At 57.2% G+C, this 18,600-nt stretch overlaps 1 protein-coding gene across 1 annotated transcript; it reads left to right on the top strand.

Annotated features, from left to right (window-relative positions):
- Positions 1-1,411: 1,411 nt before the first annotated feature.
- Positions 1,412-15,046, top strand: LOC132505924 (interleukin-9 receptor-like). Its single transcript, XM_060124238.1, is given in 9 exon segments — positions 1,412-2,063; positions 4,148-4,273; positions 4,276-4,684; positions 4,779-4,957; positions 5,250-5,575; positions 5,900-6,101; positions 6,391-6,682; positions 7,998-8,082; positions 11,008-15,046. Coding segments are annotated over 9 exon segments (2,160 nt in total). The 5' UTR covers positions 1,412-2,020; the 3' UTR covers positions 11,506-15,046.
- Positions 15,047-18,600: the final 3,554 nt, after the last annotated feature.

Below are 18,600 nucleotides of genomic sequence, written 5' to 3'. Positions count from 1 at the left end.
AGCAACTTTTCTGTTCCTGAGGAGTGAAAGGTAGGATTTATGATTGGGGTGATGGTCGCCTGTCATCCCCACTTGGGACAGCTGCTCGGCTCTGCGCTCGTGGTTTCAGTTGTGGGTGGCCTATGTCAGCCTGCCGTGAGAGGCTCACGTCACCAGGCGGTGCAGTTATCTCCTGAATCAGGCTGAGGGACTTGCTGCAAATGCAGGGGTGGTAGAGCGACAAGTCACCTCCAGGGCTGCAGGGTTGGGGGCCAGTCAGACTTGCCATGGGACCTAGCAGATGCGTCTGGGAAGGTGAGTCTGTAATCTGGGCTTCTCAACCACTCAGGTCAGCGTGAACTTTGTGGGACAGAGAGACTGGTGGCCTGCCATCCCAGGCCCCAGGAAGAGCCTGGGGACCACACTTGGATGAGAAGGGCGGAGGGCGTTTGGGCGACCACCCTCATCTTACCGCCTTTGATGTCCTGGCCTCGGGCATCTCCCAGAGACAGCAGGATTGCAGTGGTGATCACAGGATGCTGGGCTGCCATTCCCAGGCCTGTAGGGGTCATGGGTGCCTCTGGGCAGAAAGAAGGGCTCTGAGCTTGTCAGGCAGTTTGTAGGTCCTGACCTTTGTGGGGACAAGTGAGTGGGAGTTCTGGGGCCAGGTGGTCTCAGCCATGACAACCACAAGTGGAGCTGAGGCCCAGTCCCGAGTTTGGTAAAGCCCCTTCTCTCCACGGCACCTTTGGGGGGCTTTAGGACAGAAGAGGAGCTGCGAGTCTGTGGACTCCCCTTGGAGCTGTGGACGAGGCAGTGGGTGAGGGTGGGATTCTGGGAGGGTTACTCAGCTAAGCGAGGGAGGGGAGTAGAGGGTTCTGCTTGAATAATGTTTCAGAGCCCCCAGGGGACCTAAGGCGTTAACACTGTCTACCCCAGGCAAGGGCGGGCCTGTGGGGAGGTTCAGGATGTGCTTCTTCAACAGTGAGGGGCTGGGTGCAGGGGATGCAGCATAAATCAGACAGGTTCTTGCCCTGGAGCAGCCAGATGCAGGGGCGATGCCGGCTGAGCCTCGCTGCCAGGGCTGCAGGGGCAGCACGGGAAGAGCAGGGGCATCGTTTCCCCCCATTTAGCCCCAGGCCTGTGTCAGTGTCCTTCCAGCCCGTGCCCATAGCCACTACCTGCCCTGCCCCCGCCCCTGTCCTAAGCAGGCTGGGCCTGGCTCAGGGGTGTCTGCTCTGGCTGGGGAGACAGCCAGGGGACTTGGGGGCTTCATGAAGGCTCATCATGCAGAAGGCAGCCGGGCAGAGGGGACAGTGAGGGCTCGTCCTGAGGGCCCTCAGGTCCTCTCTGTGCTCCTCCGACTTCCATCTTTGGACCTCCTCCTCCCTCTGCTCTGGGCCCCGCCCTCTGTGCCCCTGTCCACCCGAGGCCGCCCCTGGCTCAAGCCTGGCCTTTCCACATCTCCCGGACATCCACCCCACTGAGGCGGGCGCCCGTCCAGCTCAGCTCTCTAGGAAGGCAGGTGGCAAGTGCGCCGTGGAGCCTCCTCCCTCTTCTGCCCTCTGCGCCTTCTCCGCGCTCTCCCCAGCTGGCCTTGACCTCTTCTGCTCCCTGCCCTTCCCCAGCAGGGGTGGCACCACCATGGGAAGCAGAGTCCTCCAGCACTTCTGCCCCACAGCATCAGGTCCGAGGGTGCTGGAGTCGCCCACCTGTGCACGTGGGGCCCAGAGCAGGAGCCGCCTGCTCCCATTTCCAGCCTCATTTCCTGGCTAGTCCCCGCCTCCCCCAGGTTCCAGCTGCTTCTGGGGAGCCAGGACCTGGATTTCTTCCTCCTGCCCCAGCAGAGAGGACAGTGGTGGATAAGCGGCAACCTCCATTTCACCCCCCTCTGTGTCTGCCAGCTTCTGGGGTGGGCAGGGAGAGTAACAGGGTACCCCTCGCTCCCCATTAAAAATACAGACTCTGAAAGGGGACAGAAAGTGGGTGCGGTAATTGCCATGAAGCCAGTCCGGAGGGCGTGCTGCGATGCACCAGCCCCATGACAGAGGCCTGCTCTGGCCGGGCAGTTCGCCTGGCAGCAGGTGAGCGCTCAGGGGAGCGGGGGGCTGAGTCCTTTTGGAGACCTGGCCCTGGCCTGGCAGCGTCTGTGGGCCCCGAGGCAGGGGTCCAGTGCACGGCGGCCCATGCCTTCATGTTGGGCCGGGAAACCAGGGCAGGCAAGCTGTGGGGACCAGTGGTCATTTGGGCCAGAACTTGACCCAGAGGCCAGGGAGGAGATGGGGTCCTGAGAAGGGGCCAGAGTGGTTGTGTGCTGAAGGTCCTGATGGAAAGGGACAGTGCTGGGTGGACATGTCAGCCAGGCTCCCAGCAGGATGGGAGGTGTAGTGGGCGGCTCTGCCCGAGGGCCCAGATTCTGGGTCCCATCCTCCTGCCATCACAGCCGTCCCGTGACCTGGTCTTGTCTGAGCTGTGATTAGGCCTCCCTGGGGCCATCCCAGTGCCTCTTCCAGGACCAGGGAGTAGTCAGGTGGGGTTTCTGCCCCACCTGGCCCGGTGTCTGTTGCCAAGGATGGGGGCAGCCCTGCCTCAGTGTCGAGGCTCCCTGAGGAGAGAGACTGATGCCCCGGGGTGGGGGAAGCTCACAGGCTTGCGTGGGAGCTGGTGGGGCAAGTGCCCAAGCCAGGTGACCAGTGCCCCCAATCCTGCGAGTCTGGTGTCTCTGGGCCTCAGCCTCCTCGTCCATAGGAGGGTGGTGGCCCTGCTCGGCTCACTATGTTTGGACAGAATCGTTGTGCAGAGGAAAAGCAGGGACCCTCCCCCTAGATGGCCGAGTTGCCGTGTGCCCTGCCCACCTCTCCCCAGAGTGGGCCTGGCCTGCTACTTCGTATGAGTGTCTCGTGTGGGTCCTGTCCTCCCCACGCTTGCCCCTGGGGCCGGCTGAGCTTGGAGCGCCCCAGTCCACGCTCCTGAGTCAGCCTGTGGCCGTGCCGGCCCAAGTCTCACAGATGCAGGTGTCCCTCCACCGCTGGGGCAGTGGCCATCCCCACTGTGGCCTGGGTCAGCTCTTAGCCAGGCAGTGGTGGCTGTGCCTGAGCCGCCCCCATCCTGGTGCTCCCTCTGATCCTGTCCTCATGCGCCCTGAGAGCCAGCTGCTGCCAGGCTGCCTGTCTCCATCCAGTGGCCGCTGCAGCCTCTCCTGCTGTGGCTGGTTGTAGCAGGTGATGCTTCAGTCTAGGGAAGGGTGGGGTCTTCTTGACTGTTGGCCTTGACAGGGGTCCATCCTGTGGGTCCACAGAGAGGCTGCAGGGGGCGGGGTGGGAGGGTGTCTGCTACCGGGTGAGTGTGTGCGGGCTCCTGGAGCGCTTCCGTGCTGCGGTCTGTGCATGTCTGCTTCTCTTCTGCTTCCTTATCACTCATCAGGCTTGCATAACCAGGCTGGTCCTGCTTCCTGCAGAGGAGCTATCAGTGTACCATCTGGAGCTGCAAATGGGGTGACAGGGTGTTAGCGGCCTGTTCACCCCCAGGCGCTTCCCAGCACCCAGCCCCTGTCTCCAGGGATCCTGGGGCTGACACCCCTGCACTGAGAGCCCTGCTCCCGGGGGCGCTGTCCTCTGCAGGGCACCTGGGGACAGGCGTGTGACAGACAGCATGTGGGAGGTGTTGGCTGTCGCATGGACACCCCGCTGCCATCCTCCTCCACTTTCCTGGGGCAGAGCACAGGATGGGAGCAGCTAGCGGTGTGACCCTGGGGTCCGCTCCCTTGTCAGTGATCAGGGACTGTCCCCCACCTCACGTGGCTCTGGTGGGAATTCGCGTGGGTGATGCGCCTCACACAGTCGGCCCAGGTGTGGGACCAGGGGGTCCAGCAGAGCTTCCCTGTGGTTGTTGTCCGCGACCCCATTCCCCCAACCGTGCCTCCCCTGCGGGAGGGGACCTGGGCCCAGAGAGGCGCCCGCTGGGCAGACCTGGACACGTGGCTGAGTCAGAGTCCAGTGACGCCGGGAGGCCTGAGCTGGAGGTTCTTGCCGGTGCTGCTTGGACAGCGGTGCTCAGCCTCCTTCATGGGACAGGGTGAGGGTGTAGGTGGTGACCCACTCGGAGTGCCCCTCACGGGAGCACCCACTGGGGCACTCCACACACAGCCCCTCAGCCCAGCCTCTTCCAGGTTGGACATTGCAGAGCGAGGTCCTGAGGCGAGAGGTGGGCACCTGGCTCCTGACCTGCACCTGCATCTGCGCCTGGGTCGGCTTGGGCGTCTCTGTCCCAGGGGACAGAGGAGGTAAGGACTGGCACTGTGGGGGGGGGGCTGTGGGGGCAGAGCTGGGGACAGGGGTGCCCCCGTCAGGCTCCACGGGGAAGGGTTGGGTTTGGGCTGTGCGGGACCTGTCTTCCTGAGATCAGCCGGGGCTTCAGCCCCACCCAGGTTGCACGCTCAGAGCCCATCCCCTCGGGGTCTCCCAGCCTTGCCCGCGGTAACTTCTCCTGGGCTCGTTCTCTGGGGCCTGCCTGTCCGAGGGGTCAGCTGCCACACCCTCCCCCTCCCCCAGCCCTGCCCTGAAGCAGCCACTGTGGGCTTGCAAGGGTCACTGTTCCCAGGGCCTGGGACTTTCACGTGCCACACCAACAACATCCTCAGGATTGACTGCCACTGGTCTGCCCCAGAGCTGGGCCAGGGGGCCGGCCCCTGGCTGCTCTTCACCAGGTGAGGCCGGAGGGCAGGGGGTAGAGGGCAGGGGTGGGGGTAGGGAGCCGGGCTGGTGCAGTGGCCCTTTGGTGCCGACACGTGCCCTTTCCAGCAACCACGCTCCAGGCAGCAAGCACAGGTGCGTCTTCCGGGCCAGCGTGTGCACAGTGGAGCTGCCACCCGAGGAGGTGCTCGTGCCTTCTGACAACTTCACCATCACCTTCCACCGTCACGTCTCTGGGAAGGAGCAGGTCAGCCTGGTGGATCCACAGTACCTGCCCCGGAGACATGGTGAGGCCTGGGTCAGTGCGTTGTCCGGGAGCATCCTGGCTACATCACCCCCCACGGCCCAGTCAGTGTTCCTGGTCCCTGCTGACGGATCCAGGGCTAGCATCAGGCGGGGCCCCCGGGGAGGGGGAGGGTTTTGGAGGAGGATGAAGGTGAAGAACTTTGAGTTGGGGCAGGAGCTGCAGTTTGAGTCACTTGCGATCTACTTCAGTCACAGCAGGAAGGACTTCAGTAAGACACTAGGAAGAACTTCTAGCAGCAGCTTAGATCTGAAACTCACCTTGTCTGGCTGCAGAGGCTGGAGGAAGTCACTGCTGTCTTGTCCCACCTGGGGCTTCTCTGGACCAGTTTTCCAGTGAGGCCTCTGCTCTGAGAAGGCCTTGGCCACGTGCCCCATCCTTCCCAGGAATCTTTGCGATCCCCAGTCCTGGGCGTGCTGGCCCGCACACCGTTACACAGCTTCATTCTGTTTCAGTGAAGCTGGACCCTCCCTCAGACTTGCTGAGCAACATCACTTCTGACCACTGTGTCCTGACCTGGAGCATCAATCCTGCCTTGGAGCCACTGGCCTCACTCCTCAGCTACGAGCTGGCCTTCAAGAGGCAGGAGGAGACCTGGGAGGTAAGACTGGGTCTGCCTACCGTGGGGGCCTCTCCTGGGAGCAGCAGCCAGGGTCACTCCTCGTCCCACCTAGGGTGGTGTCACCTTGGAATTGTGAGGAGGGAAGTGACCAGAGACAAGGGTAAGTGAGTGCAGGTGTGGTGAGTGTGCCTGTGTGTACGTGTGAGCGTTCACAGGGCGTGCCTGTGTGGATGAGTGTGCATGCACGTGGATGCATGTAAGTGTGTGGACACGTGTAAGTGTGCCCACGTGTGTGTGTACACGTCCTCGAGGGCTGATGGGCCCAGTCTCACCCCCAGCACCTCCTAACTGTTCACCCCACAGCGGGCTCGGCACAAGGATCACATTGTTGGGGTGACCTGGCTGAAACTTGAAGCCACTGAATTGGACCCTGGTTCCACCTATGAGGCCCGGCTGCGTGTCCAGATGGCCACACCAGAGGACGCGGTGGCGGAGGAGGAGCGCTATGAGGGCCCATGGAGTGACTGGAGCCAGCCCGCCCGCTTCCACTCCCCCCAGAGACAAGGTGGGCGCTGCTGCCTTCAGGGGCCTGGGTGGGGCCTCCCCGCCCCCTCGTGTCCCACCCCTTACCCCTCCTGGGACCCGCTCCCTTGTGGCCCAGTTGACTGCCTTCCCCTGGAGGTCTGTGTGAAGGGGAAACACCTGCCAAGTGCTGGGCCTCCCGGGGGGCTGCAGCTCCCGGTCTCCTTGGAGCGAGTGTGGCCCCAGCTGCGCAGCAGGCTGGTGCTGCTGTCTCTGGAGCCCAGGCAGGGCCTCGTCTGCTTAGGGGGCTGGGCTGACTCTTGTGCACAGAGGTACTGGAAGGATCTCGGACCCTGGTGATCTTATGGATGGGAAAGGCAAGGCCCAGGGGTGCGTGATTCACCCAGAGTACTCTCGGAGGCGCGACATAAACCTTCCATTTTGGCCTGAGGCGCCCATCCAGGTGCTTTTGCCAGGTGAGTTTGGAGGAACACAGCCCTGGGCCCTTCCTGCTATAGGTCTCCTGGTCCCAGCTTTGGGGCAGCGCGACAGCACCCTGGTCTCTGTGTCCATCTTTCTCCTGCTGACCAGCCTGACCTACCTGCTGTTCAAGCTGTCACCCAGGTCTGTAGCCAAGGAGTGTGTGTGGGAGTGTGTGCATGTAAGTGAATGTGTTATTGTACATGTGGGTGTGAGAATTCGTATGTGCATGAGCGTGTGTGTGCGTTTGTGGGTGTGGGGTAGGCGGTGCATTGAGGGCCCAAACCCACACCCCCTCCCACAACGCTCCTGGGTGGGGAGGGGTTTTCAGGCCTCTGACCCGGACCAGTGGGGATGTCCCCAGTTGCCAGGTGCATGGGTGGTGGGCAGTGTGGCCCAAAAGAGCTCTGGAGGGACCCAAAGTCCCTGGGGCCGAGTCGCCTGAGGCCCTTGTCTCCTGCCTCTGGAGGTGCTTGGCACTGGCTCATTTGCACAGTGGTTTTATGCAGACAGTGTTGGGCATCTGGTTTTCACGGGGCCCTGTTTCCCGCCCTGATGGGTGCCACGGACAACCAGATGAACAAAAAAGCCCTCCTGAAACAAGCCATCACACATGGGGCCTCGTCCCGCAGGAGACCGGCCAGGCGTGGATGGGTAGCAGAGAGGATGAGAGGAGGTTGGACAGAGGCAGCCAGGGTGAGGGAGGGACGGGGTGCTGGGCCCGATGGGTGGCCAAGAGGACCAGGGAGGGCTCAGGCTTGCCCTCGGGTCCCAGGAGAGCGCCTGAAGCCTGGTCACGTGGGATGGGATCTGGTTTATGTTTTGAGAATGGAGTTTTGTGGTACAAGTGAGGAGGAGAACCTGTAGGGTGGCCAGGGGTGGGGTCCAGAGGGAGGCAATTGTGTGTGAGCTGGCGGGAGAGGCAGAGCTAGAGCTAAGTGCAGGGTGTGACAGGGTCTCAGGACGGGAAAGTGAGGGGACGTTGGGTGGATGCGATGTGACTCGTGGCCCCTGATGCCACCCTGGTGTGGGGAATCGGGACAGGCCCCCAGGGAGGCTGGCGAGGTTGATCTGGACTTGCTGGGTCAGAGTCTGGGGCGCCGTTCTCAGGGGAGGAGCAGTGGGTCTTGGGTGGGTAGATCCGGTGCTCGGGGAGAAGTCTGATGGGGTTCCCGGAAGTGCTGTCTCCCCCTCCGGCTGAAGACACAGCTGGTCACCCCCACCCCTGAACCCGCCATCACCACTCACCTTAAAGGGACCCATGTCTTGGTATAAATCAGTTCTGTGGGGTCATTAGCGAGAGGGCCGCAGGTGCCAGGTGTCAGGCCTGGACCCAACGAGAGGAGAGGGCGACAGCAGCACTAACGGGGCAGGGCTGGTCCCTGCTGCTTGGAAGGAGCCGTGTTCCTGGCAGTGACCTCCTGGAGTTGGGCCTCTGATTACTGTCTCCTGACCTCAGGATGAAGACAGCCTTGTACCAGGACGTGCCGTCCCCAGGCCCGTTCTTCCAGTCCCTGTACAGTGTGCACAACGGGGACTTTCAGGTTCGTGACCCGGTGGGCCTGGGGTGCCCAGATGTCTGGACCGCCCAGGCTGTGGGCTCTGGGTGAGGTTGGGGGCCTCTGTCAGTGCTTTGAGCTTTTTTGCTATATATAGTGGTATATATAGTATATAGGTAGTATATGTACGCACTGTGACTCAAAGGGGCCAAAGACAAATTAGCTTTATTCTCTATTGCCGAGTTCTTTTTCTTCTCATGTCTCTGATTCCATTGCTGATGGGAAAAAATGTCAAGTTTCTCATGACATTATCTCCGCCTCTTCTGGTTTGCAGCAGCCCTTGGAGGTAAATGGCCAGTTTAAGGTGCCAGCTCAGGGGGCTGTGTGCACCTGAAGGCATCTGTGTCTTGTGCTGCCCCTGGGGCCCTCCCTGCTCCCTGGGCTACTCTGGTGGCCGTCATGGAGTGCCTGGCCCCTCCCGGCCCCTGGGGTAGCGATGAGTTGACCCTACACCCCCCCCCATCGTGGTGCCCTGGTGGGCTCTCACAGGCCGCGACGCTGAGAACAGCCTGGAGGCCCCGTTGGACCCTCCCTGCTGGCCTGGTAGTTCCTGCTCCACAGGCAGGAGGAGGGGAGGAGGAGCTCCAATGGGTGGTCTCTGGTCCCCACCCTCTCGGGCCCCTCACTTTGGGCAGAGGATGGAGGTGGCGCTGCCCAGGTTCTCCCACACCAGCTTTTCGTGGCTGCCTTCCGCCTGGCTCTTTTCTCTCTTAACAGGGAGTCTAGTTTTCAAGCTTGTCATCCAAAAATATAATTTGAAGCTTAAAGCCGAGCGCTTTGTCAGGGCTGCATGGGGAGTAAATGTTCTGATGCCTGCACTCATCTTCTGGGCTGCAGGCACCCAGCCCCTTCTCTGTAGAACCATAGCACCTGTCAGGGCTTAGTTAGCCCCTTGGGAGGTGGTCTGGAGCCACGGGCTGGCTCTCCGGGGGCAGGACGATGATGGAAGGTGTGGCGTGTGGTGCACTCGATGGAGACTCCTGGTCCCACCTAGGAAACAGCTTCCTTTTTTTTTTTTTTTAAATTCTTTTCCATTATGGTTTATCATAGGATATTGAATATAGTTCCCTGTGCTATACAGTAGGACCTTGTTGTTTATCCATCCTATACACACTAGTTTGCATCTACTAACCCCAAACTCCCAGTTCATCCCACCCCCACCCCCTTGACAACCACAAGCCTGTTATCTATGTATGTGGGTCTCTTTCTGTTTTGTAGATAAGTTCATTTGTGTCATATTTTAGATTCCACATGTAAGTGATATCATATGGTATTTGTCTTTCTCTTTCTGACTCACCTCATTTAGTATGATAATCTCTAGTTGCATCCATGTTGCTGCAAATGGCATTATTTCATTCTTTTTTATGGCTGAGTAGTATTCCATTGTGTGTATGTACCACATCTTCTTTATCCATTCATCTGTTGATGGACATTTAGGTTGTTTCCATGTCTTGGCTATTGTGAATTGTGCTGCTATGAACATGGGGGTGCATGTATCTTTTTGCATTAGAATTTTGTCTGGATGTATGCCCAGGAGTGGGATTGCTGGGTCATATGGTAGCTCTATTTTTAAATTTTTTAAGAAACATCCATACTGTTTTCCATAGTGGCTGCACCAACTTACAGTCCCACCAACAGTAAAGGATGGTTCCCTTTTCTCCACACCCTCTCCAGCATTTGTTATTTGTAGAGTTTTTAGTGATGGCCATTCTGACTGGTGTGAGGTGGTAGCTCATTGTAGTTTTTTTTTTTTTTTTTTTTTGCGGTACGCAGGCCTCTCACTGTTGTGGCCTCTCCCGTTGCGGAGCACAGGCTCCGGACACGCAGGCTCAGCGGCCATGGCTCACGGGCCCAGCCGCTCCACGGCATGTGGGATCTTCCCGGACTGGGGCACGAACCCGTGTCCCCTGCATCGGCAGGCGGACTCTCAACCACTGCGCCACCAGGGAAGCCCACTCATTGTAGTTTTGATTTGCATTTCTCTAATAATTAGTGATGTTGATCTTTTCACGTGCCTCTTGGCCATTTGTATTTCTTCTTTGGAGAAATGCCTATTTAGGTCTTCTGCCCATTTTTCGATTGGATTTCTTTTTGTTATTGAGTTGTATGAACGGTTTGTATATTTTGGAAATTAAGCCCTCGTCGGTCGCATCATTTGCAAATATTTTCTCCCATTCTGTAGGTTGTCTTTTCGTTTCGTTTATGGTTTCCTTTGCTGTGCAAAAGCTTATAAGTTTGATTAGGTCCCATTTGTTTATTTTGTTTTTATTTCTGTTGCCTTGGGAGACCAACCTGTGAAAACACTGGTATGATTTATGTCAGAGAATGTTTTGCCTGTGCTCTTTTCTAGGAGTTTTATGGTGTCCTGTCTTATGCTGAAGTCTTTAAGCCATTTTGAGTTTATTTTTGTGTATGGTGTGAGGGTGTGTTCTAACGTCATTGATCTACATGCAGGAACATCTTCCTTTTGGAGGTAGTGGGCCTTCTGTGGCCCCACAGAGGGTCCAGGTCTGCTGGCCTTGGCCCCAAGGTGCCAGGCCCAACAGCACCTCCTGTGTGTGCGTGCGTGCGTGCGTGTAGTGGGGTTTGGGTGAGGGTGCCTGGGCTCTGCAGCTGCTGGCAGTGTGTGAGGCAGCAGTGTCTTCAGCCCTGTCACCATCTGTACCCTGGTTCAGGCCTCTGTGAGCACAGGCCTGTGCTGGGAGCCAGGGGAGGGTCCTGAAGGGAATGGGGGTTCTGTGTTGAGGCTGGGCTGGCCCATGGGGGGAAGACAGAATGTTCTGGGCACAGGTGCTCTTGGTCTCTGGGAGTGGATTTCTGGAGAGCTTCCTGGAGGAGGGGAGGCTGCTCCCACAGTGAGTCCTGAACACACTGCCTGAGGCCTTCCCTCCTCTCGGTGCTCTGTTCCAGACCTGGATAGGGGCCCACAGAGCTGGTCCAGAGCCAAGCCCGGACTGCACAGGCCCCGCACGAGGAGCCTGGGAGACCCGTGTCCGGGAGGCCATCGCTTTGCTCACCTATGACCCGGTGGATGTGGGGCCGTTAGCGGGCCTGGAGGAGGAGGGGAGCACTGGCACTGGCCTCCCAGCAGATGCGCTGCCCGCAGGATGTGTGGAGGAGGGGGGGCCGCTGCCCGCCTACCTGCCACAGGAGGCCTGGGCCCCCGCAGGCCCTACCAGGCTGGCTCCCCCGCAGTCCCAGGGCAGCAGCAGCGACTACTGTGCCCTGGGCTGCTCCAGGTGGGGCTGCCCCTCCACCTTCACAGGAAGCGCGCAGAGCTCTGAGCCCGACGCTGCCTTGGCCTGTGGCCCTTTCTGTGACCAGCAGAGCCTGGATGCCCGGCCAGGAGGTAACTGTGCAGGCGTTGGTCACAGTCAGAGGCAGGACGCTGGTGGATGGGCCGCATGAGGCTCTCCTGCTCTCGGCAGACCGTGGGCTCCATCCCCACAGTGCTGCAGCACGTCCATCCTGGGGAACATGAAGCAAAGTCCCTGGAGCCAACACTTGACTGGCACTGGACCTGCGGAGGGCCACCCATGCAGCGGTCACATGTCCGGTCCGGGTGGAGGCAGGAGGCTCTCCCCTCCTCCCCTCCCTCTGCATCTGTCGGGAGGGGGCTCTGCCCTCAGCATCCTGCCATCCTGGCCCCCCGTCCACCACTTCCCTCCCCGCTTCCTGGCTTAACCCCAGGGCCCACAGCCAGTTCTGCCCTCAGTCCCTTAAAGGGCCAGCCTGGGCCCCGTGGACACAGGTGAGACACCGTGACCAGGCCTAGTGTCCTGTTTCTGTGCCTTCCTGAGGTCTCTCCCCTACTGAGATTAAAAGGGACATAGCAGCTGTTTCAAACTGCTGTTGGCTGGGAGAGGGGCCCAGATGACATAGGAAGGGTGGCGTCTGGCTATTCCTGGGCTTTCTGGGCTCCACGAATAGCAGGGGGAGGCTCAGCGACCAGCTCCAGGGAGGCCGCCTCCCCGCCCCTCCTTGTCGGCCCCCGGGGCTGAGTGCTGTGGCCAGAGTAACCACCCAGCAGTGGTCTTGGCCTCTGAAGGGCCCTGCTTCTACCCCCACCCCCGTGGTCTGGAGAGAGGGGGACAGAGCAGAGGGCGCCTGTGTCCGTCCCTTAGGGCTGCCATAACGAAGTCCCACAAACTAGGTGGCTTAGAAGGCACCAGGGAGGATCTGATTCAGGGTTCCCTGCACCTCTGGTAGTTTCTGGCTTGGGACAGCGCAGCTCCAGTCCTCACAAGGTGTTTTCCCTCTGTGTGTTCCTGTCCAAAGCCCCTCTTTTTATACCAATGTAATCATAGTGGATTAGGGCCAACCTGAATAACTTTATTTTGGCTGGATTATCTGTAAAGACCCTATTTCCATATATGGTCATGTTCACATGTACTGGGGGTTAGGACTTCAACATATGAATTTCTGGGCAGTGCCCCTGCCAGCCATGTCCACCTCTCTGCTGGCCTGGTCCCTCCCAGGGCAGCCCCGTCACTCTTACTCGGGGCCTCAGGCAGGAGACCCTATCCCGCCGCCGGGCTGCGGGACTTGGGTCTGGTGCTGGGATCCTCCACCCAGTGAGGGCTGGACCAAGACTGTCCTGGCGTTGGAGGTGCTGAAGTACTGAATGTGGGATAGATGGAGGTTTGTCTCCCTGGGTGCTGAACCAGAGGGGGCACCTCTCTGGGGGTCCAGGGTCCCCTGCAGCCTGAGCAGAGAGGAGCACATGCAGCCCCAGGCCCCCGAAGGCAAAGGTCCCCTCTGTGTGCCTGTGGAGCCCTGAGGTTTTGCGGGGGCCGCAGCAGAGCCAGATCCTGGTCAGCAGGGATGAAGAGGACCCCGCATGTATCTTCAGTATCCAGAGAGCGGAGGGGTGTAGATGGAAATGAGGCACAGGCGCCATCCGCTCTAACCAAGGGTAAAAATACCAGTGTGACTCCACTTCCTGGAGCCTGTGTATATGACAGCAGCTGCATGGCCCCTGTGGCTTCACGTGGACTTGGGCCCCCATGGGATTCCACACCCGGGGACAGTGTTCGTTTGACTAACACACTCGGTCCTGGTGGCGCCTGAGTGAGGAGCTACTCAGAGGCCGGTGGTTGTAGGTGAGCCATGCCCGCCCCTCAGGACACAGGCCTGGCAGTACCTGAGCCAGGTGCCTGCATGTCGTGGGGCTCAGAAAATGCTAATTTCCACTTATCCGACGAGACGACCCTTGGAAACTGCACGCTGAGATCGCAACGTTTGAAAGACCCCGTGAGCCCTGGTGAGGGGTCGCTGATCCCCAGGTGTCTAGGAAGGAGTCAGAGAAGGTGGCCTGGGACTCGATGAGGAAGCTGCTGGTGGAGGAGCTGAGTGCACGGTGTGGCTGGAGCACAAAGGTCCAAAATGTAGCTGGACCGGGGAACACCTTGGAGGCCAGGCCAGGGCAGGGTGAGGGGAGCAAACTCACCCTGCTCAGGGGAGGCTGCGGGACGCTTTCTCTTTCTTTGGCTTTTGATGAGGTGAAGTTTACATAGTACGAAAGTAACCATTTTAAAGTGTACAATTCAGTGACATTTAGTACGTCTGTAATATTTGCAACTATCACCTCTATCTAGTTCCAAAACATTTTCACCCTCCAAAGGGAAATCCCCTGCCCCTTAAGCGGTCACTCTCCTCCCCACCCTCCCTCTGACCTCTCGCCACTACGAGTCCACTTTCTGTCTCTGGATTTACCTACTGTGGATATTTCATATAAATGGAGTCATATAATGCATGGCCTTTCGTGTTCGTTTTTTTCTCCTAGCATAGTGTTTTTTTTTTAAATAAATTTATTTATTTTATTTATTTATTATTTTTGGCTGTGTTGGGTCTTTGTTGCTGCACGCGAGCTTTCTCTAGTTGCGGCAAGCGGGGGCTACTCTTTGTTGCTGCACGCTATTGTAATTTTTTTTTTTCATTTCGAATTCCAATTTGTCCCCTACATCATTGCTGATTGCCTTAGTCCATCTGGGCTGCTATCACAAACTACCACAGACGGGGTGGCTCATAAGCAATAGCAATTTATGTCTTCCAGTTCTGGAGGCCGAAAGTCTGAGATCAGCTGCCAGCCTGGTAGGGTGAGGGCTCGCTTTCTGGTGGCAGACTTCTCCTTGTATCTCACATGGAGGAAAGGGGCTAGGGTCTCCTTTACAAGGGCACTAATCCCATTCCTGAGTATTCCACCCTCATGACCTAATCACCTCCCAAAGGCTGCCCCTCCTACCACGATCACATGGATGTTAGGATTCCCACCTGTGGATTTTGGGGGAACACAAACATTCCAACCATAGCACTGTGATATAGAAAATCAGTTGACTTTGGTTGACCTTCTACTTTGCTTTTCCTTACCTGTATATTTTCTGATCAAGGCACAGGACTGGTGGGCTCTACTTCACTTGGAATTTCTAAATTACGGCATTGAATAATCAGAACACTGAATTTCAGAGATTCACCAGGACTGTTGGAGGGGATGAACTGGCCACTGCTAAACTGTGAGTGGGGCGTGTTGGGCGCTGCATCCCGGAGGACACAGCTGGGATCGTGTTGGCAGCCCTGAGTTCGCACTGGGGATGTGTGGTGTCCTCCCAGGGATGTTAGTCTTCTTCTATGTTAGTCTTCTCTTGGACTCTGCCACATTGTGTACCTCTGTTTCTCCTGGAGTATTTCAGCAGGACTTATTTCATAAAAGCATCCCTGCATGAAGGCTTTGGGCACTCTTACTCATGGCACCCTGTGGTTCTTAAAGATTCAGGGCGTTACGGAGAGAAGTCCCTGCAGAGAAAGAGGAGAAACTCTTGGGCCATGGGGATGGCAGTCCTGCGTCCACCTGAGGGCCAGATGCCCCTGTATTCTTGCCCTCAAGAGTGTTATAATGGTCCTTTTTTGTTACAGTGTTAACACAGTTGAAAAAATAAATTGACATGCTGAAAAGTAGGTGTATTAAAACTCGCAGCATTATTTAAGTTTAAATTTAACATTTAGACCCAAACCAGAATTTATTAAAAATGTACTTTTCTGGGGACATCCCTGGTGGTCCAGCAATTAAGACTCCACACTCCCAATGCAGAGGGCCCAGGTTCAATCCCTGGTCAGGGAACTAGGTCCCATGTGCAATGCCTGATCTTGCAGATGTGCATGCCATGGCCCCGGTGGGCAAGGGATTTCCCAGGCTCTGTAGCAGGTGCTTTGCAGTCATGACTCAAGCTGGTGTCTTTCTTGCTGTCCAAGGAACAAGAGCATCAGTGGTCTTTGCGAGCTGCACCCCAGGCCTCCAGGTCTCAGGGACTGCAGTAAAGACGAGGCCTCCAATGCAGCGATGTCTGACCTCACGGGGCCCCCTCCTTGGCAACCTTTGTGCACTTTGGAAATGGGCCTGACATTAGCTAATTCAGCCTCATCAATGTCAATAAGATCAAATTAGGTTCTATCATATTACATTAGTTCACAGCAAATCAAATTAGACATTTTTGAAAATCTGAGTTGACAAGGCTACCCCCGCAAGGAAGTTTTCCAGAAAATAAGCCACGACTTATGGAGCAGCAACTCACAGCCCAGTGACTTGGCTTGTAGCTGAGGCCTTCCTATAAACTCCTCTCCGTGGCTCATGCCACATTTCCTGCTGCTGCCAGGTGGCGGTCAACCCCAGGGCTGGCCTCCATCCATGGTACATACACGCCTCAGCACAACCAGATGGGCCACTGGCGTGGAAGCTGGAATGGAGACTAACAATCTCTGAGCCCAGATGAAACGTCCAAGGGGATCCAGCCCTCAGAGCAGAGCTACCTGGGCATATGGCTCTGACACAGACATCCATGGTGCTGAAATGACCCCCTGGCCTCCCCCTACCCCACCTCCTCCTGCCATAAACGGTTGACTAGAAATTCCAGTTCTAGGTGAGTGAGGGGCTATTAGCCCTGGGAGGTGGAGAGCAGCAAACTGTCCCAGGTCCGATTTCTCCCCCTTCTGGCCCATCCCTGGCAGCATCAAGTCATCTTCGGCCCCAACCTCCTGCTTCAGGACCAGATGGAAGGAGACCACTTGAAAAAGCCAATCTCACAGAATCAGCATTTCTTTCCAAGACTCCAAGTCACATCTGAGAAAGGAAAGATCAACTACAAGCAAAGAGCAGCTGTCAGCCCGGCGCTTCACACCAGCCCTGGCTGGTGCTCTAGGGTCCAGGGTTCCAGGGGGAGGATTCATGGGGTTGGGGAGGAGAGCTGCTTCCAAAGGTCTGGGTGTCTCTTCATCATTTCCACCACTGGGTATGATTTTCTTGGCTTATCCCCCTGCAGCCTGCAGATGCTCACCTGTTCAGGGTGACAACCTGTCCACCAGAACATGTGTGCTCTAGGGGCACTTCGGGGCTACAGAGGGGGCAGAGCACCCGCAGGCCTGTGTTCCTTAGAAGAGATGCCCCCATGGTTAGGATGTCTGCTTATCCCAGTGTGGAGGCTGAGGAGATGGTTGGTGGGGAGCGGGGGGTGGGGTCAGTGTGACCAGGGGAAGGGATGAGGTCCAGCAGCTGGAACCCCCTGAGACCTTGACACTTGGAGGGGCCTCGAGATGACATCCCTGGTAAGGCCTGCACCCCCTCCTTCCAGCCCACTTTACCCTGCTCAGACTCACTTCTCAGACGTCTTCATGGGAGGGTCCCCTCGTAGGTGGCCTTTGATGTGTCAGGTGACCAGAGTGTCACCTAGAGACACATGCTGGGTGAGGGGTCCCCCACCCCGATCCCCATCCCAAACCAGGAGATGCATGTGGGTCTTGGGACTGCTCTCCTCCAGGAGGGCATGAGGTCCTCTGTGTTTCAAAACTGCCCATGTGTGAGGGACGTGCTTGGTGAGGGCTGCTGTCCACCAGTTCCCTGCTTTTCCATCCCTGCCTCTCCCAACAGGGGCCCTTATAGGAAAAGCTCCTCAGATTCTTCTCTTTCAATTTCACTCTTCTCTCCCTCATTTCGGAAGGTTCTGAAGCACATTCTCTCGTTCCTTTCTCAAGCTGCTGTGTCAGGGTTTGAGATACCACCAGGAGACCCCTGAGCCTGGCACTGCTGTGGCTTCATCAAAGGGGCTTGGGTGGAACACAGAACCACTGCAGCCCCGCCGATGTCCCCACTGGGAATGAACCCCATCAGGGCACCAGGGCTCACAGACTTAAGGGGACCCCTGCCTTTGGGACTGGCTTTCCTCCTTCCTCTCACCTGCTGGTCAGAAGCCCAGGCATCCCCACCTTGGCTCCAGCCCCCTGGGACAGCTTTGGGGTAATTCAAGAGCCTCACACTCCTTTATCTGTCTGGGGATGAGAATTTTTTTCTTTTTTTAAGATTTTAAAATTATTCATTTATTTTGGCTGCATTGGGTCTTCGTTGCTGCGCGTGGGCTTTCTCTAGTTGCGGTGAGCGGGGGGCTACTCCTCGTTGCGGTGCGCGGGCTTCTCATTCCGGTGGCTTCTCTTGTTGTGGAGCACGGGCTCTAGGCCTGCGGGCTTCAGTAGTTGCAGCATTCAGGCTCAGTAGTTGTAGTACACGGGCCCTAGAGAATGTGGGCTTCAGTAGTTGTGGCATGTGGGCTCAGCAGTTGCGGCATGTGGGCTTTAGGGTGTGCGGGCTTCAGTAGTTGTGGCTTGCGGGCTCTAGAGCACAGGCTCAGCAGTTGTGGCACATGGACTTAGTTGCTCCGTGGCACGTGGGATCCTCCCAGACCAGGGATCAAACCTGCGTCCCCTGCATTGGCAGGTTGACTCCCATCCAGTGCTCCACCAAAGAAGTCCCAAGAATGTCTTTAAAACTGCAACTGGCTGATTATGGAGGGCTGAGTGTGTGCTGCAGGTGTGGGTGGAAAGATGGGGTGTGAGGTTCCTGTCTGCAGGGTCTTCCAAGCGTGAAGATTTGTGTGTTTCCCTCAGCCAGTCGACTCCCCACACCGTCCTCCCAGGAAGCCCAGATCCAGGATTATGAGGGCAAAGGTTTTCCCCTTGCTTATCTGTAACTTCCACTCCCTCGTGGGTTCAAGTCCCAATCCGAGTTGCACGGTGACATATGTAAGATTCATCCATGTTTTTGCATGGGTTGATGGTTCATTTCTTTCTATCGGTAAATTCCATTGCATGTGTATGGGAGGAAAAATAATTTTCCCTCTACCCTTCTAGGTTTGCTTGAGATCCCCTTACCCGCCACCAATAAAAGACAGATTAATAGGCGAAAAAAAAATAGAAGTTTGATAACATGTATACCTATTGTATACATGGGAGATACCCAGGAAAACTGAGTAACTCCCTTAAATGACCCAAGTTATTTCCTTAAATGCCATCTTCAGCTAAAACCAAAAGAAAGATGATGGGGTTGGGGGGGGAGCCAGTAAGGGAGCTTATCAGGCAAAGCACAGTGAACAAGGGTATGATTCTTATGCAGATTTAAGTTCAGGCCTTCTCCACTGACAACAGTTTCATGTGATTTAGTCATCCTTCAATTCCCTGTGCGGA

This window comes from Lagenorhynchus albirostris, chromosome 15 (genome assembly GCF_949774975.1).
Source record: "Lagenorhynchus albirostris chromosome 15, mLagAlb1.1, whole genome shotgun sequence".
In the NCBI taxonomy this organism is placed as follows: domain Eukaryota; kingdom Metazoa; phylum Chordata; class Mammalia; order Artiodactyla; family Delphinidae; genus Lagenorhynchus; species Lagenorhynchus albirostris.
This window is presented reverse-complemented; position numbering and strand designations above follow the sequence as displayed.